Source organism: Drepanopeziza brunnea (assembly GCF_022702325.1).
Source record: "Drepanopeziza brunnea f. sp. 'multigermtubi' strain 214-2 chromosome Unknown ctg15, whole genome shotgun sequence".
In the NCBI taxonomy this organism is placed as follows: Eukaryota; Fungi; Ascomycota; class Leotiomycetes; order Helotiales; family Drepanopezizaceae; genus Drepanopeziza; species Drepanopeziza brunnea.
The window spans coordinates 1,918,889-1,944,101 of NW_027094078.1; the positions used below are offsets into that span (position 1 = coordinate 1,918,889).

At 51.2% G+C, this 25,213-nt stretch overlaps 8 protein-coding genes across 9 annotated transcripts; 3 read left to right on the forward strand and 5 right to left on the reverse strand.

Annotated features, from left to right (window-relative positions):
• Positions 1-4,601: 4,601 nt before the first annotated feature.
• L3040_008416 (uncharacterized protein) lies at positions 4,602-6,025 on the forward strand (the record flags this gene model as incomplete). The annotated part of the gene is made up of 7 exons (XM_007292067.2): positions 4,602-4,754; positions 4,816-5,271; positions 5,338-5,451; positions 5,506-5,571; positions 5,645-5,781; positions 5,868-5,959; positions 6,006-6,025. 7 exons carry the CDS (start codon positions 4,602-4,604, stop codon positions 6,023-6,025), a joined length of 1,038 nt encoding a protein of 345 aa, XP_007292129.2.
• Positions 6,026-7,331: 1,306 nt separating this feature from the next.
• On the reverse strand, positions 7,332-9,604 carry L3040_008417 (uncharacterized protein; the record flags this gene model as incomplete). Its single annotated transcript, XM_007292068.2, has 2 exons — positions 7,332-8,196; positions 8,301-9,604. 2 exons carry the CDS (start codon positions 9,602-9,604, stop codon positions 7,332-7,334), a joined length of 2,169 nt encoding a protein of 722 aa, XP_007292130.2.
• Positions 9,605-11,656: 2,052 nt separating this feature from the next.
• L3040_008418 (uncharacterized protein) lies at positions 11,657-12,069 on the forward strand (the record flags this gene model as incomplete). The annotated part of the gene is made up of 3 exons (XM_066154039.1): positions 11,657-11,691; positions 11,776-11,896; positions 11,995-12,069. The coding sequence occupies 3 exons, from the start codon at positions 11,657-11,659 to the stop codon at positions 12,067-12,069; spliced, it is 231 nt and encodes a 76-aa protein (XP_066010579.1).
• Positions 12,070-12,387: 318 nt separating this feature from the next.
• L3040_008419 (uncharacterized protein) lies at positions 12,388-13,479 on the reverse strand (the record flags this gene model as incomplete). Its single annotated transcript, XM_066154040.1, has 7 exons — positions 12,388-12,557; positions 12,748-12,756; positions 12,815-12,902; positions 12,964-13,061; positions 13,124-13,168; positions 13,222-13,314; positions 13,419-13,479. The coding sequence occupies 7 exons, from the start codon at positions 13,477-13,479 to the stop codon at positions 12,388-12,390; spliced, it is 564 nt and encodes a 187-aa protein (XP_066010580.1).
• A 1,841-nt stretch (positions 13,480-15,320) lies between these two features.
• Positions 15,321-16,528, reverse strand: L3040_008420 (uncharacterized protein; the record flags this gene model as incomplete). Of its 2 annotated transcripts, XM_066154041.1 has the most annotated exons (4): positions 15,321-15,412; positions 15,505-16,047; positions 16,105-16,320; positions 16,378-16,528. In XM_066154041.1, the coding sequence occupies 4 exons, from the start codon at positions 16,526-16,528 to the stop codon at positions 15,321-15,323; spliced, it is 1,002 nt and encodes a 333-aa protein (XP_066010581.1). The 2 variants fall into 2 exon arrangements, with proteins under 2 accessions (XP_066010581.1, XP_066010582.1); XM_066154042.1 differs by lacking the exons at positions 16,105-16,320; positions 16,378-16,528 and having other exon boundaries at positions 15,505-15,862.
• Positions 16,529-17,389: 861 nt separating this feature from the next.
• On the reverse strand, positions 17,390-18,670 carry L3040_008421 (uncharacterized protein; the record flags this gene model as incomplete). The annotated part of the gene is made up of 5 exons (XM_007292070.1): positions 17,390-17,541; positions 17,590-18,251; positions 18,299-18,394; positions 18,448-18,487; positions 18,535-18,670. The coding sequence occupies 5 exons, from the start codon at positions 18,668-18,670 to the stop codon at positions 17,390-17,392; spliced, it is 1,086 nt and encodes a 361-aa protein (XP_007292132.1).
• A 1,002-nt stretch (positions 18,671-19,672) lies between these two features.
• Positions 19,673-22,158, forward strand: L3040_008422 (uncharacterized protein; the record flags this gene model as incomplete). Its single annotated transcript, XM_007292071.1, has 3 exons — positions 19,673-19,720; positions 19,835-20,971; positions 21,019-22,158. 3 exons carry the CDS (start codon positions 19,673-19,675, stop codon positions 22,156-22,158), a joined length of 2,325 nt encoding a protein of 774 aa, XP_007292133.1.
• Positions 22,159-22,960: 802 nt separating this feature from the next.
• On the reverse strand, positions 22,961-24,178 carry L3040_008423 (uncharacterized protein; the record flags this gene model as incomplete). The annotated part of the gene is made up of 3 exons (XM_007292072.1): positions 22,961-23,164; positions 23,316-23,644; positions 24,028-24,178. 3 exons carry the CDS (start codon positions 24,176-24,178, stop codon positions 22,961-22,963), a joined length of 684 nt encoding a protein of 227 aa, XP_007292134.1.
• Between the last annotated feature and the right edge of the window lie 1,035 nt (positions 24,179-25,213).

Sequence of the window (25,213 nt, forward strand, 5' to 3'; positions counted from 1 at the left end):
GTAAAGACAGACAGAGATATGTACCCAGAACAGGGACTGTATTGCATAATTGATACCCCTCGTTGCCTGCTGACTGGAATTATTGGGCATTGGGCTTGTGCGACCTTGCGACCAGGGACTTCAAAGCAGATCTTTCGATGAGTTAACCATCATGCCAGTTTACTATGGTTGTGTACGCTGCCACTCTCCATTTGGAGCTATCTTTTGCATTGTCCGCCTTCCACCTCCAATCGAGCGGGAATGGGTGTTGGCTCCCTCCCCCGGACACGTAGATATTTCCTCCCCCAGATTTTACAGTACGGTTATGACGACAACGATGAGAAGTCTCGTCTACGAAATCTACCATATGATGCGAGTCTCGAGGCTCAGATCAAGCCTTGAAAAGGAGGGAGATCCCGCGAGAAAGAGAAGAGAAATTGCATCGGGGCTTCTAGAACAACGAGACGTTCATTCAGGCATAGGATGTTTAGCGTAGGCAATCAAGTCCCTGCCCAACAGAACTTTTTCCTCCAGGTTCGATCGGTGTCGGACTTCTCTTCTCAGCAGCAATCAGACCCGTCCCTAGCTTGCTCCTCGTCTTCCATTTTCGCCTTCGATTCGCTCAGAGAAAACAATTATTGTCCCATCTCGATCCCGTGTCAAGCTCTGCAGCTTCTGGTCCGATGCCCGCCATCGTTTCCCGAGGTCGACGTCGATACCGCAAGCTCTCATCGCCGCTGCATCTCCATTCAACGCCCTCGTAACACCGTCTGCTGCCGTCTGCTGGTACACCATCTGCGGTACCAAAAGTCGCTTGAACATCCCATCGTACCTGCCGTCTAGGTATTCGACGCTGATATCTCGAAAGATGGTCTTTTGCCAGGGCGATAGGGAAAGAAGAGCGAAATGAAAAGCTCCAGAGATCATTCAAACAAGGTGAACGCTCTACTACTACAATATATATCACATATTCCATCGGCTCTAGAAAGCGCTGGAGATCCACAGCTTCGGAAACCGCCTATGAAACTTGTAATCATCCTGCCAGCGCATCCCTCAAGGAAAGAATGAAGCAAACAAGAGCCGCAGATTGAATCATGATGAAAAACACGGACTCGTCGCACCTATCATCCGCACCCCTCCCCTTTCCCCCCTTTTCGTCTTTCGTTCTCTCTCTACTTTCCCTCGCGATAAAAAGGCTGTGTTCCGAGCTATCGAAATCTGGATGCACGAGTGGGGAAAAAAAAAAAAAAAGACTCTCTCTAAGCGAGAAAAAAAGGTAAGTAAACAAAGCCCGTAGAAAGAAAATCCAAAGCCAGAAAAGAAGCGAGCGGGAAAGCGAGAAACTCAAGTCGTTCTGCGGAACCAGAATATCGAGCGCCTTGATGAAGGAACTGCGCTAGAGAGATTTACTAGCATACTGGTATATTAGATATCAGTCAGTGGGGGATTCGAATGGATGGGCTGGGGGAGGAAGGGGAGGGGGGGGGGGCCGGCGGCGAGGGAGCGAGAAAATCTTGTCGTCTTGATTGAAATACTGAAACTTGGGTTCTGAGTGGGAAAGAAAGATAGAAGCAAAGAAATGGGTTTCTCTGTCGTTTCGTGGTGTATCGTGCTTGGTGTTGGGAGGACGGGTGGTACTGAGGCGTGTTGTTTGGGATGTGAGATTTTTTCTCCCCTTCATTTTCCTTTCTTTTTCTTCTTCTTCTTCTTCTTTTTCTTCTTTTTTCTTCTTTTTTTTTCTTATTTTTTCTTCTTCTTCTTTTCCCTTTTTCCCCCTCCCCCCCTTTTTTTTTTCTTTTTTCTTTTTCGTTTTCTATAGTTATAATGGTATAGGGGATTTTCAATTTTCATTGAAAAAATCCGAGTGTCTTACTCTTTTCATATTCTAGCAGTAAATCTAATGATAGTAGTGTATAGAGAGTGTACTGGCCTCCGTTTCCTCTTTCTCTTTCATTCTTTCAGCCAGCGGGCAATGATGAACGCTGACTTACCCCTCACCAATGAAGGAAAGCTTGAGCCTTGGATGGAATCGCATTCAAGGACTCTGGAACTCCTCTGTCTCAGATTGGTCATAGGTAGAGAGCGTAGCACTCACTACTAGCTGCTAACCCCGGGATTTGAATAAAGGAAAGAGAAGCTGCCCGGGCTGGAGACTTGTTGTTTCACCACCACCACCATTCGTTCCCCAGTGTTGCATGTGCCTTATCGCGGTTGTACATACCATACACTGCGACGCCCTGTTCTGATGTTGTGAGTCTTGACAAGCAATACAAGCAAGTCGATGCGGAGGAGCGAATGTTAGAAGAAACACTTCAAGATCTTATATCTAGTAGGTCTCAAAGCCCCGGGCACGGGATTAGGAAGGTGCAGGATAAAAAGTAGGAAATCATCGCGGCCACGCATTTTCCTCTTTGTTGATTTTGTCGTGTATCATACCAGATAGCAGCGTAAGAGAGATAGGAAGTGATGGCGCTAGTCTAACGGTGCACAGCAGCAATCTCCAGCACAAACCCTTTGTCCCGGTAGTGGGCATGATTGATCAAGTCAGACGCACATGTCGTTCGGCGCGCATGCCAGATGCGGTGTCACCTATCCACGGGATGGGAGGAAATTCTATCAGGGCCCAACCAATAGTTGATCGGAGCACGTGACAGGGAGCATATACCTATGTACGGTACTTTTCAGGAATACTCACTAGTTGTAGTTGATGATTGAGCTGTATGAAAAGTCTCGCTAGAAGGGCGTATGCGCTGCTGAAGGTGAGTTCTGGTTGATGTCAGAAACAGTTGATTTGCAATTTTAAAGGGGAGGAAGAAAGGAGTTTCGCACAAGTGGACGAAAGATGGATATAAACAAACACCACTGGCATTTGACGTGTTTCAACATCGGCTCCCGGCCCTCTCGGCCTAGAAGGTTGAGACGAAATCATGACGCTCGGTAAGATCTACTTACGAGATCGACAACAGCGGTCCGCATATTTTGAGACACGGCTCAAAAATGAAATGAGCATTTTTTTTTAACAAGCACAAGCCAAAGCAAGCTAAGGCAAGCCTATTGCTTTTTGGTTGCGCAGTGGATGAACTTTTTTGTTTTGATAAACATGCAACCAAGCACGCAGAAAAAATGGTTGGTAATTTCGGCCTGCATGTATGAGGCGTTTCTTTTGTGGACTGGGTGAGACGGGGCGTGTTGAAGGCTGCATGCAAGATCGGCGGCGGCCATCGACCAAGCAAGGGGGTTTGTGTACATGTCGTTCTGATATTCCTCTCTACAATAACATTAACAACAAGGTTGAGAGATGCTTCAAAACAACACGATGATAAAACACGCCGCGACGCACATTCCGCACTTGACCTGCCAAATTGGCGAGAGCCGAGAGGTAGAGTAAATAGAGATGGAGAAGGTAAGTATATTGAATGAAGTTTAGTCAAGCTTCTCTCTAGAACCCTGTTTACCCCGGATTTGCCACAGGGCCCGGGCCCCGACGCTCAATCCACCACCAGCACCAGCACCAGCACCAGCACACATCATCCGAACTTATAGAGTTTTTGCAAAGGCTCTTCAATTTCAATCAATTGGCCATGCGGATAGGATGGGCTTTGTATTCGGACTTTTCCCAACCTCGCCCTTGATTTTCGGAGCTATAAGAGATGGTAGGGCGTCAAAGCAGCCGCCAAAATCCACTTTTGCCCATGGATGTAGGAATAGAGGCTTCTTTAGCTTCTCTAGTCGTGGGACGGCTGTTGGTGGCAGGGGATCTGCTCTGCATGCGCTGTGCTGACTGACGTGCATCACGGACTTTTTTTTTTTTTCTTTCTTTCCAGTCCCAACAATTGCTTGCAAGGTCGCTCGTAACGATCGCTTCGGCAACAGAGACCCAGGAAGGAAGGTTTGAAGATCATCATTGCGAGGAATTGACAGAGTGGCGGTGGTAGATTCTATCTCGGCAATCAAACAACTCGGTTGACCAGGAAGGATGAGAGTGGGAGGGGGAGTGAGAGAAGTGAAGTGTTGATGGTAGTGGCTTCCGCCATGACTTCTATACTACCATACTTCTATGCTATGCTACGATACATACCATATACCTGCACTAGTCCACGTCACGCCTTCCGATTGGGGAATTAGAACTTTGTTTATTTACAAGTCATTTCCCCTACAACGCCGCTAAGTATGAGCTAGAGGGCCAGAGGGGGCCGGATGAGGCTAGAGGAGGGTACAGGAGGCTAGAGGAGGCTGGAGGAGGCTAGAGGAGGCCAGAGGCCAGAGGCCAGAACCACCCGAGTGACAGACAGACCTGATGCGTGCTCAGCCCGCCCGCCCGCCAGCCCGCCAGCCCGCCAGCCCGCCAGCCTAGTGCCGCTTTCTCTGTAGTCGGATCCACCGCTCTCGCGCTAGCTCTTTAGCTCTTGGGGCTCTCTCTGCAGCTGTTTATAAAGTCTCCTCCCTTCCCAAACCCCCCCTTCTATCTCTTCCCTTCCACCACAAGCATCTTTGGAATATTTCATCTTCCGTGCCTCTCATCTTCATAATTCCCCCACGCGTTGTCAATTGCCATTCGCTTTCAATTACAACTGTATCCATTCCATTCCATTCTTCTTCTTCTTCTAATCCATTCGCTCAACATGCAGACCGTTCTCGCTCTCACTGCCTTGGCCGCTGTTGCCTTCGCCGGCGTCGCTCCTCACGTAGCCAGAACCGTTCCCGCCGGATGCTCCACCAACTATGATGGAAAGTTCCAGGTCACCATCCTGAACGGCTCCTCTGTCGTGACCAAGGTACGTACATGGTCGTTGACGGCGGGATAGTGATTCACTTCTCTAACACGGCTTTCCTCAGCGCGAGCTTGCCAAGCGCGCATCTTCGGACACATGCGGTCAACCTGGACTCCTGACCTCCACCCTCAAGGATGGCATCTTGACCGATAGCGAGGGCCGCATCGGTAACATCGTTTCCAACCGTCAATTCCAGTACGACCCGGCCCCAGGACAGACCGGAGCCGTCTACACTGACGGATTCTCAATCTGCTCCAACGGATCCTTGGCCAGCAAGGCTGGGTCCACCGTCTTCTACTCCTGCAAGTCTGGCGACTTCGCCAACTTGTACGATCAGAGCATCGCTCCTTACTGCCTGCCCGTCTTCATTGATGTCATGCCCTGCGGAACCTCCTCTCCAGGTGCCACCGTCTCTCAGCAAAAGGATGGACAGCCAACCGCAACTGGCTCCGTCGCCCCTGTAACCCAGATCACCGATGGCCAGGCTCAAGTCCCAACCTCTGTGCCGCCTGTCACTCAGGTATGTCGTACAAACGTTCTACCCGAAACCCCGTACAGGAACACAATCAATCTGACCTGTCAACAGATCAACGATGGACAGGTGCAAGCACCCACCAAGGCTCCTCCTGCCCCACCAGCCGTCACACAAATAACCGACGGCCAGCTCCAAGTACCCACAGCCGGCATTCCAGTCACCCAGGTATGTTCTGCCTCGCCCAGCCGTGGAATGCAGCGATTCTAACAATTTCCACAGATCAGCGACGGACAGGTACAAGTCCCAACCGCCGTCACCTCTCAGCGTTTGCCTGCAGTTTCGCAGGTACGTCTCTTCCCCATATCTTCTGCAGGACGTAGCGCAAGGAAGCAACAACACTAACTCGTGGTAACTGCAGATCCCCGACGGGCAGCTCCAGAGCAACGTCTCCACCAACGCGACTAAGCCCCCCATGCCCATCAGCTCTTCCGGAAACGGTCTTATGGCCGGGTCCTTCATGACCCTCGTGATGGTCGTCGCCGCCATGCTCTTCTTGTAGAATTGAGGACGAGCGCTTATCCGATCGACTGTACATACATGGATGGATCTCTTCTTTGATAATCGTGCTCTGCGCAGAGCAGGCTGCTGGGTGCACAAGGTCTCGGTGGCATTCTATGTTCGTGTGGGAAAGCTCGCGTCAGCTTGGGTCGCATCTTCTGGCGTCCCTGCGCAGGTATTCACCTGCCCTTTCAGCATAGCATGGTTTTTAATTCGCATAGATAATTTTCGGGAGGATTAATAAGGGGAGTTTCGAGGTTATTAATTCAGAATCATTTCTCGTCTCGATGCCTTGGGTTTTTGTGATGGAAGCCGTTTTCTTTTTCCCTCCCAGCAGCAGCCTTATTTGTTGAAGCTCACTACATTCCTCGGCCCCCAACCTCACCCCTTTTGCCCACAATCCAAACGGTCCAAAGAGATTTGGAAGAGAAATTGCCAAAGTTCCTTGCGGGCAGTTAAAGGGGGGGTTGAGGAAGGGTGGCCCAGGCAAATATTCTCTTTTTTCTTGAAGCCGCGACCCACAACGTCGAGTCACGGGACTCGGGTCACGAGACTCGTGTAAGTCGTAGTCGTAGAGAACAGTATAATAGAATAGGTACCGGTAGTAATACTGGAAACTGCAACGTGCATCGCAAGTCTGCTTTTGCACGATAGATGGGAGCCCCGGCCGAGGCTGGCTGATTTTTGACTTGATTTTTCATTCATTTTCATCTTCTCTCCCCCTCTCTCCCAATCTCCCAACGAGTATCATTTACAGCCAGCCCTCCATGGCAGCGCGCGCGAGAAACAAAGAAAGAAAAACAAAAATCGATGGATGGATGGATGGATGGATAGGTGATGGATGATGGGCGCTGTGAGAAAGACAGATACATAAACCTGAAAAAGAGGGGGAAAAAAAAAAAAAAAAAAAAAAAAAAAAAAAAAGAGGATGCCTGCCTTTCCGACGGTATATATAGCCTTACTTTACACCTTACGCTTTACTTGACTTGACTTTACTTTACATGCATTTCATTTCATTTCATTCGTACAGCCAGCCGGCCGGCCGGCTCCCTCCTCTCTATTGAGAGAGGAGGAGGGGCAGAGGGGAGAGAGAGAGAGAGAGAGAGAGAGGAATGAGAATGAAAAAGAAAAAATTGACAAAAAGACAAATGACAGTGACAATGACAATGACAAGATATACAAAAAGACATCCTTTCCCATACTTTTCTATACAGGAAAAAAAAAAAAAAAAAAAAAAAAAAACGAGAATGATATATATATATATAAAAAAAAACTCCGCAAGTAAGACTTCCTTCCATGCCGGTCTTGACTTCTCTCTCTCTGTTTGTTGTATGTCATTACTGTATTTGTAGTTGAAGAACTACTAACCTTCCTTCCCTTGACCCTTTCCTGCACCCCCTCCGTCTAATACGATCCAATCATGCGTGCATGCGAGAGCCTTCTTCACCGTGTTCAAGGCCCCGGCCTCCCACCCTAGTCCATATGCTATGTCCAATACAACAATTTCTCCATCATCAAAAAGGGAGAAAAGAGAAAGGCGCGAAAGATCACGCGACGGTCCTCCCCCCGCAATCCGGAATCTGGATGCCCGGCTTCAGATTCCGGTTGACGTCCATCAAGCCCCACTTGTCCTCCCATTCCTTGCCGGGCTCGTTGTAACTGATCTTCCACGGCTCGTCGAAAGCCGAGAACCAGAAGTAGTTCGTCCCGTTCCCCAGGGCCTGGCAGACCCAGTTGCTCATGAATTCGTTCATCTCAGTGACGCCCGCCACGCTACCACTCACGCACGTAGTTGCGCCACCGCAGTTGGTGCCGCCTGCCGAGGGCCAGCCTGTTTCGGAGATGATATGTTTCGTCGTGTCGTTCTTGAGAACCACGTTGTGATTCTGCCAGAAGTCCCATGTCCAGCCTGAGGCTACCTGCGCATTGACACCGGCGAAGAAGGGGTGGATGTTCGCCATTACGTAATCGACAATGTCGGCGAGCCCCTGAGTCCAGTCGTCTCCGAGGTCAGAGCTGGACAGCGGAAGGTCGATGCCCTTGGCCGTGAGATTGCTCTTGACGCCGGATAGCAGGGTTTGAAGTTCGGTCAAGGTCAAGTCCTCGCGATACAGAACCTCGTTACCGACGATGATCCCCACAAAGGGGTCTGACCCAACCTTATCAAAAATGTCATACATCTGGGCGAGTTGGCGAGCGTTGGTCGTCGCGTTCTTGTCCTGCCATACACCCATCCAGATTTTCATCGAGTCGTTCAATCCCAACTGATTGATTGCGTGGACGACCATTTCCGTCTGGTTGCAATCGGTTCCGTAGAGACGGATCCGGTTGGTGAGTTGAGACATGACAGCAACATCGCGAGTGATGTTGTTCTGAGATGCGGGATCATGCAGACAGTATGGATACTGCGTGCTGGGAGAAGACAGGCGAGTCAGCAACTGCCTGCGTAGGGTACCTGGAACTGAAGCACACTTTCTGGGATGGGGGAAAGAAATGCCGGCTCTCTCGTGACTTACTTCATTGGCGTGTAGTCGATGCCCGGAAAGACCATGTGAAGATTCGGGTTGCCCAAGAGCTTCTGGATCTCGGGAGAGTCCTTGTTCAAATCCCCGTGGTTCGCCGTGTCTTGCGAAGCCGAGTCGCCACTGCGTTGGGGACTTGATTCACCGGAACCCCTACCGTTGTTTTGATTCCCCAATATGCCGCCCACGATACCTCCAATGATCGCGCATCCCACCACAACGATGATGGCGGCCAACGTCCAGCACCTCCGCTTCTGCTTTGCCTTGGCGTCCTTGGCCATCCACGCGCTCTTCTCCAGTCCTTGTCCGAGGTCGAAGTTGTTCGCTCCGCCGTATGAATTCTTGACTGCATCGTATTCTGTGCCGCTTGAACTCGCCATACCCTTCTTGCCTAGACCTAGAGAGCCGAGGACCCCAGCAGCCGCAGCCGCTCCACCCACTGCTGGAGCTGCCCTACTCGAATCGTGCCCGAGGCTGATGTTTGATCTGTTCCGGTAATCCAGCCCATCATCTCCATCGTCGTCGATGGTGCTGGGATCGATTTCCCCCATACTCGGGTCTATATTCCGGGAGAAGCGTTGTTGGTAAGGATTAGGATTATCGAGATACGGTTGCGAAATGATGCTGTGGTCGGAGCGGGAGATGGTGGAGCGGGCCTGGGGAGAAGCGATTCCGGGGGGGAAGGCAGCAGCGCCCAAGGGGGTCAGCGAGGATTGCGAATGTCCCAGCGGCGGGGGCGGTCGATAGTACGGTGAGTGTTCGTATACGCCGTCATATCCGGATGGGCCATCGTGCATGTCCATCCGAGGATCGTGGTGGCCGGACATGTCTCTCCTGGCCTCCAAGCCGCTCCCGCTCGAGTTTCCACCTGCCATGCCCATTGCGATGCCAGCGACTCCTCCGGCGGCCGGCTCTCCAACGCTGTCGGCGCCGGTGGTGATGTTCGAGCGTTGGGATTTGGAGTAGCCCAGCTCTTGCCCCCAGACCCGGCCCTCCTCGTCTCGATGCGGCGGCGCGGAAAGGGAAAATCGTTCACGAGTGGCACTCGCCGACTGGCAGGAGTCTCGCAGCGATGGGTTGGGGTTGGTGTTTGGGTTGTAGCCGCGCTCTCGACTGAATCGTCGGGCGGCTCGCAGTCGATCGAAGGAGCTGTCGGGGTGGGCGGAAGGCAATACTGGAGAGTGCCGCGGAGAGGTCGGGGGAAAACGCGGCTGGTCGACGGGAGAAGGCGGCGTGGTGGAGTAGCTATCGTGGAAGGGTTGAAGCTGTTCGGAGTCAGAAGAATATCGCGGTTGCATGACCGTCGAGAAAAGAGAGTGGCAGGGAAATGCAGGAGGGGGAGATTGGTGTCAGTGGGTGCTGGTGGTGCTGGTGGTGCCGGTGGTGCAGGTGGTGCCGGTGGTGCAGGTGGTGCAGGTGCAGGTGCTGGTGCTGGTGCTGGTGGTGGACCAGCGATGGGGGTTGGGTGAGTGGAGCTCAAACGCAAGGACGGAGGTTAAGGCCAAGGCGCAGGCAGAGACGATGATGGGATGGGGGATGGGGGATGGGACGGGTATCGGGACGGACTCTTTTTTCGGGATATGGTCCGAGGCTTCGCGGTGGCTCTGAGTGGAGTGGAGTGGATTGGAGTGGAGTGGAGTGGATTGGATTGGATTATTGGATTGGTTTGGATTGGTTTGGATTGAATTGGAATCATTGGATTGGTTTCATACAAAGAGCGCCTTGATCGATTGATCCTCGTCACAACAACAAGGAGCGCAGGCTTGGGCTTAATCTCTCATCCGCCCCGCCCTGGAAGTCTCCTTTGAATTGAATTTTCACCTTTCGGCCAGAGCGTCGTGAATAGGGGACTACTTACGACGTACTACCTGGTGAATGAGCGAGTGCATAAGGCTTCTTTGTTCTTTGATCTTCTCTCTTCTCTCTGCTCTCTTCTCTGTTCCTTTTTTCTCTCCCCTTCCCTCTCTGTCTCGCTCTCCGTCTGATCGTATATCCGTCCCATCATCATTGGATCATCATCCAGATCCCGTCCGTGGTCGGCCTAATGGGCTCCGCTCCCGGCTCGGCTGGGTCGTATCACGCGTGTATCATGTGTCATGATTGTTCGTGTTGGTCCCAAATTAGAATCGAACTCAAACCTGCATTTGGACCTGAACTTGCATTGGAATACGTAGTACGTAGTACTACGTAAATACTCTATACAGTACGGTAGCTGGTCAACACCATCCGGATCGGCTCATCACGTTGCGGAATATCTACGTTGTTCCTAATATATCTCCAATTCCCAGTCTGCCGACTCGATTCTATGGACGTGCTTCTAATGCTCTCGCTCCAGGTGACACTCACTGTCCTGTAGTCAACTAACTGTACCTGTACCTGCGTCCATCCATCTAGGTACCGTATCTACTCTCTACGGTATCTACTACTATCTAATTCCCCTTGCTGTCCTGTTCGCAACACTACCTACCCTTGCTTGGTTTACCCGGCGCGACTGGGTTTTCCTGTCTGATCCATCAATCGATCTTCCCGCATTATCCCGTCCTCCGTAGAGTCGAGGTACCCCTAGCGAGTTCATTTACTGCCATCTGACGCGCCTTGTCCAGCAATCTATCGGACGAGCTTGCATCAACCAAAGGCTACGTGCGGATGGGATGTACTCTGCTCTACTCTACTCTACTCTACTCTACTCTACTCTACTCTACTCTACTCTACTCTACTCTACCGTACTCGACCTACCCTAGGTACTCTCTCTTCGATCTTCGACTCTGTATGTAGACGTGATCACAGTCAGTGCATTCGCTCCACGCTCATTCATTCGTGGCTTCGTCCATGGGGGCCCGGCGTATCCCGAAATTGCCCATGCAACAATTAGACTCCTTATTTTGCTCTTCGGCGGGCCTTGATTCTCTCTGGTGCGGGCCTTATTTCTCTCTTCTTCTGGCCTTCTGTCTCCCTTTCCTGGCCACAGATAGATAAACAAGATTCCAGTCAATTACCATAAGTTAAAGCCTTGCCCTCTCGCCAGCCTGCGGCTCCGTCGCTGCCAGCATGCCTGGCCTTGTTCGTCGGTTATACACGCACTGCTAAGAGTTTGCAACTTTCCGGAACCGACTCGGTGTGCAAAAGAGGGTTTCTATCCATTTATTTGAAAACGATGTCGTGTCAACTGAAACCTCATCCAAGGACGCCTGATACTTGTAACTTTACCGACTAGAGAATATAAAAGTAGTCTTGATGCCGTCCCCAATGCAACATCCATCAGCAAACATCCATCTCACTACCTCTCCATTCTCCTACACATACCAATAAAACCCTCCCAAAACCAACACCCTTCTTCTTCCACTATCAAAATGGTTTCCATCAAGGCCGTCGCCACTGTGCTCTTGTATGTCCTTCCCTTCGATCCCCTTTTTCATACGTAACAGCTCTCTCAAGAAAGCCGTCATCTTTACTCACACTTTGGATTCAGCATCTCCGTAGCCAGCGCCCAAAACCTCTTCACGTGCTGGTGTGGAAACGGCGGCAACGATATCAAAACCGCTTGTAAAAATATGATGTCGAGCGGCTGGTTGAACGATGATGGTAGCAGGGTAATTACCATCCTTTCTTCCTCTCCGCCCATCAATCTACCGTACCGTACATCTTCATCACAACACGATCCATACTAACGCTCCTGCGCGCGACACAGTGCATCGTCTCCGAAAGCCTAGCCCGCGACTACTTCCTCAAAACTGCCTGCACCCTCCCCAACAAGGGCTGCTGATAAGCTTGGATGCACACTATGATGGAGGAGGAGCTAGCAATTTGAGATTTCTCCTCTTCCTCTTGAGAGGACTGGACTGGCCCGCCCGTACCTCTCTCTCTCTCTCTCGCTTTCTTCCTTGCTCTAGGTACCCATCTGTACACAATCAGAGATAGCCTTTAGCGCCTCGCGCGTATTATGATCAAGCATATATATGCCTTCTTAACATCCCATCCCGGCTACACAAATACTCCGTAGAACAGTGATCATCAGTGCATTAGTGCTTCGGTGCTTACAGTAAGAGGTAGGTACCGGTACCGGTACCGGTAGTAGGTAGGATCACGGAGAAGGCCGCCCGCCCGTCTTACCCATCTCATCTCGTGCCGCGCGGTAAGATTGGGAGGCGGGATCCTTCCATCTCGGGGGGCCGGAGCTCGCGTAGGTGCGGTGGGCGAGACGACGGGCCTGGCCGCCTGGAGGCTGCGGAGTCTGGCACATGACTAGGGATACTAACCCGGTTTATCAGTATCATCATCACGTGAAGGTCACGGGATAAAGGTCGGTTTGCTTGAACATCTCGTTACGAATGTTCATCAACGTGAGTATGATACCTTGAATGAGTACTTCTACTACCGGATGAGAGCAAATTGGAAGCCGTAGGACGCTCGCTTGGCCTCCTGTGGGAAAACACTCACTCACCCCGTTTCCCTACAACATGGTATGAAAACCGGTAGATCCTTACGAGGAAACACAATAGGTGTAGTACCGTATGGTCTCGGCGGGACGCCAATAGCCAGGCTCGGGACCCCACCCAGAGCTGCGCTGAGAGGAGGGTACGCCCCATCAGTATTGGCCTTGACACCTTCAGTAGAAGCACCACCTTGAATGTCGGGGTACAAACGATACGCTTGATACACTTTGCCAGTGGGATGTGGACATGGAGTACGGTCCAGCTGGGAGCTCGGTCCGCCACCCTGTGATGCTGTAGTCTTGGGACTCAACGGATGTTTGGTCTACTCGCGGAGGCATGAGAAGTTTGGTTCTGTACTCGCTGCGAGCGGCTCCGAGAGGATACTTGACTGTGGCGGCTGCATTTTGCCTGTGTGCTTGAGATACACAGCTGGAAGGCCTTAGCATCATTTGTAATATCGACCGGGTAAGGCTTCTCTCTACCTTGGCGGAACCCGTTGTTGAACACGTCATCCGAAGCAATGTAATGCTCGATGATGGATCGGAATAGAGATGTGGTAAACGAGCTGGTCGAGTCTTTTAGTGAGCAAGATGGTTGTTTTATTAGTGTGCTGATCCGCTGGCCAGAAAAATCCGATGGATTTCCCCTATACGAATGCATCTGTTTTGATTGTATTTACAGCTAACCGAGCCGTCAGTCGGTTCGCTCCCTCTGCCTTTCTTGGGGTGCTTATTGTACATCTCAAGCGGGGAGAGGAGACCGCATTATTTGCTCCAAAGAGACACTATTCGCTACCTAGGTATTGACGTCAGGGTTCCCAACCCAGATCTCAACCTTTATCCTGGCCCTCAATTCTCAACAACTATTTTGCTATGCCCAAATCCACACACGTCTCCTGCTGGCTCCTGTAAGCAAAGTCTTTGCTGTATCACTGCTGCAACCATACGCGTTCCCAGGCAAGTGGTTCCCACCAGGCAACTCCAACCGGGGTCCACAACTTTCCGATCCCCAGAAATGCGAGCAAGCAGTTACAGTAGTGTCTTCTGACGGCTTACTGTCTGCAGTGACCGAGGCCGATCTCAAAGATTGCAGAGGTTCCATATCAGGACCTCATCCTCAACCCCTCTGTCCCAAACCAAACTTCTTCCACCCATCAAGCACGAATCGAAATCCACTTCCTTTGGGCTGCACGCAAGGACTTGATGCAGCGGAAAAGGAAACGTGACTTCCCACCTTAAAAGAGAGGTTTCTATTGTCGGGCTCGAGTTTCCCAACTAGTTTGAGAAGTTGAGCGATGATCACACGGGGGATGTCAAAGTCGGCGACGGGGTTTCCCTGACTAGCCTTACGCTGCGGACGCGAGGTTTGGCTCCGAAGATAAGTAAGTGTCGGTATTACAGGTACCGAGTGAGAAGTACGAATATTATGGTGGTACTAAGTGTATTCGTGAAGTCTGAAGGGGCTCAGCTATCCTAGCTGAGGGAGAGCTATATGCTGGTGGTGCCAAGGCCGGCTACCTAGTGTAACCACGTGACCGTGGATGCCTATGCCTTATCTTCACACAGTAAGTACCTGTAGAGAGGGTATGAGGCTACGCAGAGTCCTTAGACGGAGAATCTGACCCAAAAGCCGGATTCCAGAAGAAACTTCGTGGATCGGAGCTGCTGGGGTGTCCGAGAGACGTTTATTCACAGGTTATTCATGGTTTGGTACCGACACTCAACAAATTTACAGACTTGGATAACAGCAACCAAAGGCCTCCACATTACCAATCGTTTTAAAATGGGCAGAAATTTTCTCCGGCACGCCAGCGCGTCTTCCGTTTCATGTCAAACATCGATCTAGGGACAGGCACCGACGCGGAGAAGATCTTCGTGATAGATTGTTCCGACGCCAAGATCAAATGTGACCCATCGCTTCGTGCAAAAAAAAACCTAAAAAAACTAAAAACCTCCCTTTCCCCCACACAGAACCAGGGTTAGATATCTTATCCGCTGCTAACTGAGACGTCGTCGGCGTAACCGTTGATTTGGTACGCGGCCCTCATTTCATGATGGATTTCAAGGGAGCAGCTATCGACGGTTAGATCGTGCAGCTCGCTAGCCACGGAAGACCAACGCTCGCTGCTAGATCAGAGGTCGGACTACTGGAGATCAGGCGCTCGAGATTGAGAGTGAGTAGAGTGAGAGATCGTGACCTGGAGCTCGAGTAGCCTGAGGGATGGATTTCGCCGCTCGCGTTGCCGTAATTCGTAGGTGAGATAGCATTGACACTGCCGATTGGAAGGATGTCCTCTAGGAAGAAGATTCAAAGTGCGCATGAGCCTATGGAAATAAATGCATCGAAGGCTGATTGATTAGGGGGGGGCTTGTACGTCCCCTGGTTCTGCACTGGATCGAAGCGAAATTTCGCTTAAATGTAAACACACCGTTGTTATCATGAGCTTTAAGAAACGGTAGGGCGAGACCGAGGTACAGACTGGCCATCACATACGCACGATTAAGCAACTGGCGCAGAAAATTCCGATGAGATAAGGAAATAACACATGATGTAAAGCGATTCGCAGAGAGAGCGCGATCCACTACCATCTGGTCCAAACATCGCCAACCTCTTCAATCAAAAATCGGGAGGCATCCGAAATACCATCGTCAATCAGCATCACCACTTCAAGAGCTAGGAGTCAAAGGTAAAGAGCAAATAACATACGACCAACGGATCATTAAGTCTCAACCTCCGATCCAACCCGGAGATCCTCCCCATCTCACCCTCCGACAACTCAAAACCTCCCGCATGCAAATTCTCCACCAACATCTCCCACGTGTCACTCTTCGGAACAACCGCCACCCCCCTCTGTGTCGCCCACCTCAACAGCACCTGCGGCGCACTCTTGCCATGCGCCTCCGCCACGGCCTTCACAACCGGATGCTGGAATAAGTGTGGTGTTTCAACCGCAGCCGCGAGGTCCATCTCCACGTATCCCTGAGGCCCGAAGCTGGAGTACGCCGTGACGGCGATGCCTTCGCCCCGCGCAAAGGCAACGAGTGGCCGCTGCACGAGGTACGGATGGTGCTCTAACTGCAGAGTGGCGGGGCGGATGCGCGCGTACCGGAGGAGGTCGAGCATCGAGGCGCAGTTGAGGTTCGAGAGGCCGAGAGAGCGGCAGAGTCCGAGATCGACGAGCCTTCCCATCGCTTTCCAGGTCTCACGGATCGTGGCGCTGGAAAGTTGAATGTCCGTTGGGGTTACGCCGTCGTGGAACCAGGCGGGAGGGTAGCGCATCGAGGGCTCGACGTAGCGGAGGGCGATGGCTGGGTGGTCAATTCAGGATATATTTGCTTTCTATCCGACTTTGACGGGATACTGACGTGCTGTGGGTAAAGGTTTACGGAAGTGCATAAGATACAAGTCAAAATACTCCAATCCGAAGTCCTCTAGCTGTTTCTTGCAAATCGGCTTAACGCGCTCTCGCTCATGAAATGTATTCCACAGCTTTGAGACGATAAAGAGGTCTTCTCGCTCCACGAGTCCCTCTTTCAGCGCTCGGGCAATGCCTTGCCCAGATTCGACCTCGTTGCCATAATCTAAGGATTGATGCTAGATTAGGTGTGTTTTGTGATAAAAAAAGAGAGATAACGAACCACATGCTGAGTCGAAGAGACAGTAGCCGGCTTTGATTGCGTTGTAGACGCGATCTGCGACTTTCTCATTGGGAATTTTCCGGAGTCCGTGGCCCACTAGAGGCATGAGTTTGCCGTTGTTCAGCGTGAGGGTATGGTTGGGCGTTGTCATGGCTGTGATGTGTGATGTGTGATTTGTGACGTGTGAAGAGATATTCATAAGTGAATGCTTCAGAGGGAAGGGCGAGCGGGCATGGTAGCTATATACTTCACCTTAGTTTCTTGTGAACTTAGTGGCGTGGTTTTTATGATAGCCAAGGGAAGCCTCCATCTTGTGGTCAGATGTTGTTGCATTGAGAGAGCGAATGAATTCAGCATCACATGGTGAGAGTTCAGCCGAAGGATCGATCCAGAGAAATCACGTATGCAAACCTTGCTGGTTTAAACAGCGCTGGTTGATGGAAGATAGAAATGGCGTGTTGGATTCAAATATGGGCTGCAGATCAAGTAAGATAAAAAAGCATCATCGACCCTTTCCGAATGCAAGCGTTGTAGCATGAATTGCCGCCCCCAAAATGCTATCATTGAAGAACAAGGTGCCAGATTGTATTAGCTTTACCACAGACCCACAGTAGACCGTTCAAGTGATATGGTTGAATAAGAAAGTGACATGAAATAAGATGAATCTTTTAAGACAAGAAGCTTCTGGTCCTTGTGACAAAAACGACAGTGACCACTGGGCGTTGCCTCCTCAGAAGTAGATATAGAGACATAAAATTCAAAGGCTATAGCAGTATACGAGGACAGAAATTGGAAATGCAAGCGGGATGAAAATGAACTACTATAGTCTGATTTCCGATGTGAATCTCGCCATCTAATGCACCGCGCTCTGGAAAATTCCATGCGATTAGAAGATGCCATTATGCACCCTCGTATCCCCAATTTCCGATGTCGAACTGAACATGAGTCCCAGAACTCCGATATTATGCTATCTCAATCCAGAAATGAAGAGAATATCAGAGCAACAGAGGAATTAGTCGACACCATTAGCACGCCAGAGGCCATATGGGCCGGTGCAGTTCTTCCATAGCTTAATGGTGCCGTCTTCGCTACCGGTAGAATAAAGGTTGCCATCGGGTGAAAAACTGATGCTCCATATGGGGCCGTGGTGACCTTTGTGTAGATCTGGCGATGTCAGGGGGTGGGTTTCGCTGAGGAGGATCGAAGACATACCAATTTCCTGGTCATCCCAAGTGTAAACCTTTGCCCACGTGTCTTTCGCGCCTCCAGTAATGTACTTTCGCTGAGCTGGATGCAACGCAACGCTAGCGACTTCGTACGGAAGGTTGATACTCCTGATCAGAGTCCTAGCATCACTTCCTCCGTAGAAGTAAATAGTCTTACCAGCGGCGATGCACAGAACAGGAAGACCACCACCAATGTCATCTTGTTCTGGCTTACTGTTTGTAAATTCGCATGTTCCAACATCACCTTGAACGACTAACTCCTGAACAACAGTTCGAGTCTGCAAGTCCCACCATCGGATAACCTTATCGTCGGCAGCAGTGACGAGGACATTTGGGTCCCGAGTCCAGACAATAGACTTGATTGTGCCCTGGTGAACACCAACACCGACCTCGAAGCCTGCATCTGCGTTTATGAGTTGGCGTCCGGGTGTCGATTCATTCTTTTCGGCGATCAAAGTGCCGTTGGTCGCTGGGAGAGAGGGGGCCGAAATAGCATCGAATGTCGAGAGGTCAAAAATTCGGAGCTTCTTTTCCATACCCCCCGTGGCGAGCAAGTTGCTATTTTCAGGAGGAAATGCGATAGCGCGGACGATATGGTGGTGTTGAATCGTGCAGAGCGTTTCGCCGGTGTAGGTGTCCCATATCTTACTGAAAGTAGTCAGTATGAGATCAGAGAGTTGTGATGGTATTCGTACGCAGTGAAGTCCGCAGAAGCGGTAGCTGCATTGTTGGCATCAGGGGACAGACGGGCTTGGTAAACAGCGCCTTTGTGTCCAAAGAAAGTCCCAATCCTGCAGCATGTTAGTTTTCGTGGCACACCACACATTTTGGCAAGACTGCATACCAATCTCCAGTCAAACCATCTCGAAGCATAGGGTTATTATCTGATACCATCAGCCAAGCAGAACTGTAATGTCCCAAAGCCACCTACCCTTGCAAGCAGAGATCATATAATATTCCTCGTCTCCAACGAATCCAGAAAAGCTGAGATGGGTAACGGGGCGCGAGTGGCCATGGCAAGTGAGAGGAACGACAGCCTTGGTGAGCTCGAGGCTTGGAGGAACCATGCTTTCGGAGGTGGGGGTTCCGATCGGGAACTGGAAACAGTTTCGAGTCGGCCAAAACAATAGCAGATCAGAATCAAAAGAGAGGGCGTAAGGTCGTGAGAGCGATTGCGGTCGAGTTTGAGATTGTATGGTATGGTACAGAGACAGAATCGATCCCGATGGACTGGCAGATCTGCACAGAAAGGATGAGGATGAAAGGAGGTATTGTCTGGTATTGATTGGATTGGATTGTATTTGGATTGATCGTGTTCTGTTCAAAGATAAGGCGAAGGAGAGTCGTAGAGGTCGTAAAGGTCGTTACTGCATCAGCAAGTCGTCGTCTTCTTCGTCGTTCCTCGACGGCATCAACAAGGCCAAGTACACTAGGGCAAAGGGCGCACTCGAAGTTCCGATTATCCTCTCGCTGCGAGGGGTGGCTTTTTGTGGTGATGGGAAGAAGGGAGAGGGTTGGTTGTAGAGTAGGGAGTTGATGTTCACATGGGTCAGGAACACCATCGGCCAGGTCATTCAGGAGTTCCCCAGTCGGTCAAATGATGTTCCGAGAGGTGGGGTGGAGCTGCTTGGGAGTAGCCTCGCTCGCTCGTGCCCTGTTCACTTATGTTGACTTACCCAGTCTACCAGCCAGTCAAGTCTCTCTGCGTGCCGTGCGATAACGACATCAATATACGGGAACTGAAATAAACAAAGAAAAAACAAGTTGACACAGTATTTTGTGTTATCTTTCGTCTTTTCAGCAATCCAAAATCCAAAAGCGCCAAACTTTCTGCCTATAAACCACCCCTCTTCCGTTCGCTTGGAGCTCTCATCTCCAACTACATCTGCATCGCCATCGAAATCAAGACGTTCTTGGAGTGGTGAATTGGTCTGGAGCTTCGAAGCCAGAGGAATCGCAGCTTGAGTCTCTTTTGTCCCAGCTCTGCTACCAGCCAGGAAACCAGCCTGAAAGCTCCTCGCGCAACACCCCCTCCAAACCACCACAACGACCCATACTACTGATCCAACATGGCGGAGTATAAGTTATCGGCCACTTTGATGGGCCATGAGGACGATGTAAATCCCCCTTCGAACTGTTTTCTATCTACCCAACCCTCCTACCCTACCCTACCCTACCCTCCTTGATCCACACTCTCGCGCACCATGGCGACCTCCTAACATCAACTCCAGGTCCGCGGCGTCTCGTTCCCTTCCCCCAAGGCTGTACTTTCAGCATCTCGAGATGGCTCAGTCCGCCTATGGAAGCTCCTCTCGGACAACCCGCCCCTCTTCGATGCCACCATCTCCTCCCACTCCCGCACCTGGATGGGCTGCGTTACATTTCTCCCCCCCAACGCCAGATTCCCAGAAGGCCTTATAATCTCAAGTGGCAAGGACGTCGTGATCGACGTACGAGCACCATCTAAGGCTGCGGAGAACGATGCAGAGGCTTTGCTTCTCGGCCACAGCAGAGACGTATGCGCCCTGGACGTCGACCCGGAGAGCAACTATATCGTCAGCGGATCTTGGGACCACGATGCGCGGATATTTCCAGTTGGGAAGTGGGAATGTGAAGTTACTCTGACAGGGCACGGTGGGACGGTCTGGGCTGTTCTTGCATACGACGCGGATACCATCGTTACGGCATGCGCAGACGAGAAGATTCGGATATTTCGCAGAAGTGGCAAGCTGGTCAAAATATTCCAAGCTGGAAACTTGCCAATTAGAGCCTTGTGCCGACTTGCCAAAGGACATCCGTCTGGAGGAGACTTTGCCTCCGCGGACAATGAAGGCATAATCCGAATCTGGACTATCTCGGGCACGCAAGTAGGAGAGCTGCGCGGCCACGACAGCTTCGTCTACTCTATTGCATCGTTGCCCAGTGGGGAGCTGGTTAGCTCTGGAGAAGATCGAACCTTGCGGGTATGGAAGGGCAACGAGTGCATCCAGACAATCACACATCCCGCGATCTCTGTCTGGGGTGTTGCTGTTTGTGCGGAGAACGGAGATATCGTGACGGGCGCAAGTGACAGAATAGTCCGGGTGTTCACTAGAATTCCAGAGCGATTCGCGGATGCAGAAACCACCGCACAATTTGAGGAAGCAGTCAGGTCGTCGGCTATTCCTCAGCAGACAATGGCATCAACACAAAACGAGAACTTACCAGGACCTGACTTTCTGACTCAGAAGTCTGGAACAAAGGATGGGCAGATTATCCAAATCAAGCACCCAAACGGCAGCATCACAGCTCACTCCTGGTCTGCTTCCCGAGGAGAGTGGGATCTGATCGGGACCGTTGTAGATGCCGTGGGGAGTAGCAATCAGAAGGTCAGTACGATTATTTCTACCTTGGTCCGTAATGCTGATTATTGTAGACCGAGTATAAGGGACAGATGTATGACTTTGTGTTCGATGTTGATATGGAAGATGGCAAGCCACCTTTAAAATTACCTTATAACGTCTCTCAAGGTCCATACGAGGCTGCCACCAAATTCATCCAGGACAATGAAGCACCGGTTGGGTATCTGGAGCAGGTTGCCAACTTCATCATCACAAACACTCAAGGCCACACGATTGGTGGAGCTGCACCTGCCCAAGGAGCACCTGATCCCTGGGGAAGCGATAACAGATATCGACCGGACGATGCAACTACAGCCAGGCCCCCTCCCCCGCCAGTAAAGAGTCTCCCTCATAAGGAATACATCTCTATTCTCCTCGACACCGCCGCCCTCCCCAAGATACAAAAGAAACTCGTCGAGCTAAACAAAGAGCTGATTGCCAGTGGCCACAAAGACAAGTCCATGAATCCCTCAGAACTCCGCGTCCTGGCCGAATTGTGCACAAATCTTGGGTCGAAAGATGCCAAGGTCAAATCGAAGTCTGTTGAGGGCGGCTTGGAACTCGCAGTCAGGCTTGCAACGGCTTGGCCTTACAAAGACCGATTGCCAGGACTCGATCTTCTACGCTCGCTAGCTGCTTTTCCCGAGACTGCAACCTACTCTGCCCCCGAAGGTGGCGATATTATCGACCTCTTCGAGACTGGTGCCATGAAAGAAGTTCCATCTGAGGATAACCACGTAATGATGGCCCTCCGAGGCTGCGTAAACCTCTTCGTCTCGCCAGAAGGCCGCGCCCTTGCTCTTCAGCAATTCGAAAAAATCCAAATCTTGGCCGTCAAAGCTTCTACCTCATCCAGCCGGAACGTTCTCATCGCCGTCACAACCATCTACGTTAACTACGCCGTCCTATTCAACGCGGATAAGGACGCTGCGCCGTTTGACTATGCGCTTGCGATTGTGGAGATCTTGGGCAAGATTTTGACGAAAGAAAAGGATTCAGAGGTGCTGTTTAGAGCGCTGATGGCGTTGGGGACTGTAATCTGCGTTGATGGAGAGGTCAAGAATGCGGCGGCGAATGTGTATGAAGTCGGGAAGGCGGTGGAAGCTGCAGTGAAGAAAGCGCCTGAGCCGAGGATTAAGAATGCGGCGCGAGAGATTGGGGAATTACTGAAGTAAGGGTGCACTACGGCAGTGTAGCTAAGCATGGAAGGGACGCTAGACGCTAGAGACGAGAAATGATGAACGACCATTGGTTTCGCAGCGATGTATCACAACATTTTGCTTCGGTATTGAACATGATGATCCGAATGTTTTGTTTTGTTTTATTTCATCATCTCATTAACCGAGTGGCCCGGCCCCCTCTCCTATTCTTGAAGCGACGGCAAGAAAAACGGCATTCCAACCAAGCGCGCGACCCGAGCTCGCGGGCCTCCTACTCCTGAACACCATGAAATATACATCCCATCATCCCATCCCATAGGAGGCGGGCTACTCGGGAGCAAGCGAGCACAAAGGAATATATACAATTCGCATCAAATGGTATCGATCCAGTCCTCTCCTCTCCTCTCCTCTCCTCTCCTCTCCTCGCCCTGTCCTGGCCTTTCCCACATCATTGCTTGACGGCACTTTTCGTCCGTCTACAGCCAGCTAGCTCTGTCTCTTCGGTATCTTGTTTCTCTGGTTCTGGGCTCTGTGGTTCTGCTTCGTTTCGTTTCGCTTGCGTGGTTTTCGGTCGAATAATTTCAAATTACGTTTTTTTTTTTTCTTTTTTTTTTCCCCTTTTCGTTTTTTTTTCTTTCTCTTCAGTCTTGCAGTTGGTAGATGCGTAACATGCATGACACAAGGTTTGTGTGCAAGCAAGCAAGTACGAGATCAGACAAGGCAAGATAAGGTCAAGGTAGGTTTTCCTTGCCTTGCCTTGCCTTGCCTTGCCTTGCCTCTCCTCTCCTCTCCTCTCTTCTCTTCTCTTCACCACTCGTTAAAGGAGAACGAAGATCATCAACATCAAGCCAGCAGCAAGAGGTAGCAGATTGGCTACCGCGGTGGTCCGGGCGGCGGCCGAGGTCTGGCCATCTGCGGGGATGGAGTAGACGTTGTTGAAGGAAATATCAGAGCTGTTGAAGCAGTTGGTCTCGTTGACTTCGGCGACGTCCTTGGGGTCTGCGAAGGTGATGTCGACGCACTGGGCGTGCGGATTTTGCGGGTTAGCTTTTGCACTCATTCGATTTCTCCAACCCCCCCTCTCTCTGTGTTTGTGTTCATCTCCAATCTCCCGTTGTCTCTTCTCCTCCCCCCCTCTGCCGCTCGTGATGTGCGGACGGATAGAAACTCACCGAAAACAGACTCGCACCGTGGATGGCCGTCTCCACGACCTGGATCGTGGCGTTGTCGCCGACCTGCACCGTCGTGTTCGCCGGCAGCGGCACCTGAGGCAGGCAGAAGGTCCCCGGGTACGGGTTCTTGCTCGGCCCGACGATCTGGAATACGGGCATCATGGGGAACGACATGTTGGGCGGGCCGTGGTCCGGCCCGTCCGTGCCGAAGCCCAGGTTGATGTAGAGGAAGGCGGTGGCGTGGCCTTGGAACCAGCCTGGTTGGAGGGCGATGGCGCCACCCGTCGTGGGCCAGAGGGTCCGGTTTGTGGTTGTGCGCATGCCGCCGCCTGGAGGGGGAGGGGGAGGTTAGTTGCTTGTTTTCTGATATGGCGAGTGTGGCTGGGAATGTGATGTGGTCCCGAAAGGCCGAAAGGGGGAGAGTGAGGATGTGGAAGAGGAGAGGAATGGAGAGGAGAGAGAGAGTTATGATTTCCGAAGGCTTGGAGCAGATTTCTTGATGTCGAGAGCCAGGTTCTGGTGTCCTGGACCCGGACTTGAGAGATTAGGTCTTGATATTGGGATCTGGAGAAATACAGCAGCACTCGCTTACTTGTTTTCTCCTTTTGACTTCGCTTGCGACAACATCTCGTTCCAGCCCAGCCAGCTTCTCTCTTCTTTCCACAACAGCTGCAAACACAAGGGGGAGAGAGAAGGAGACTCCAAGACTCACAAGGGTACATCCATTGCATTCCATAGGGAAAGGTATCGTTCGTAATCAGATTGTCGCCTCTCCATCCCGGATACGTGATGACAGTATGCGCGTGTACGAGGTTGGCAGCTATCGCCGCCACGACAACGGCTAGCATCGAGATGGCTGCCATCTTCGCTGGTGGTGCTGTGTTCGCCCTTCTTCCTCTGCGATTCTTGTCGCTCTCCTATCCGATCCGTTGTTTTCTCTTCCCCTCTTTGAATCTTCGTAAACGACCTATGGTCCCGAGTCCTGGGTCCTAGGTCCTAGCCCAAGAAACACAAGATGCTGGTCCAGATGGGCTTCAAGCACTATATACCTACTTCGCCGTTCCTGAGATGCTGAGATCAATCGCGAGCAATAATCCAAAGTTGTTTCGTAATTGTCCGAGAAGGGTGATTGATAATAGAAAAGGGCTGGGGTTCCGGCCCAAGAAGCAGACGGCCCCTCGCCCTTTTTGTTCCTCCTGCAATCCATTCGCATCGCATCCCATCCCACCAGATCGACTCTGTGGTGGGTGAATATGCAGCTGCTCACGCCGACCGCAGAGTGTCGGCGCTTGCGACCAGCCACTCACAGGCTCCCAGCACCCTATCACAGCGGCCGAATGGCCCTGTGCATCCGGGCGCTATGCCGGTCGGGGTACCTATTGGATGGCTGCCACAGGGCCTGCATCGAAGAGAGCGGGCGCTTGGGACTCGGGAGTAGCGGGAAGGGGGGGGGGTTGGTGGTCTAGATGGTAATCCGGATCAGCAGAAGATAATAATAAGAAGAATCATCATCAGCATTGCATCTCGATCAAGAATAAACTCAGTCAGTCAATCAATCAGACAGACGGACTGCTTGACAAATGCACAGAAAGATAGACCAATCAAAAACACATATATACGCAAGCCTTCCTTCCTCTTCTCCTTCTCACCACAGCATCTTAGGTGTAAGCTTACGGAGTCTTGAAGCTTGATTATACATCTCCTCTCGCGCCTCGTCCAGTTCCTTGCCACTCTCATCTCACCATATTCAAATCCTACCCACCTATCTAGATAGATGTAGATAGATCTATACATCTTTATCATTCATATGCCCATTGGACACCAAATGCGAACAAGAGTCGCATAATACACGTAGATGCGTACATGTAGTGAAATCGGGACAACCATATTCTCAAATA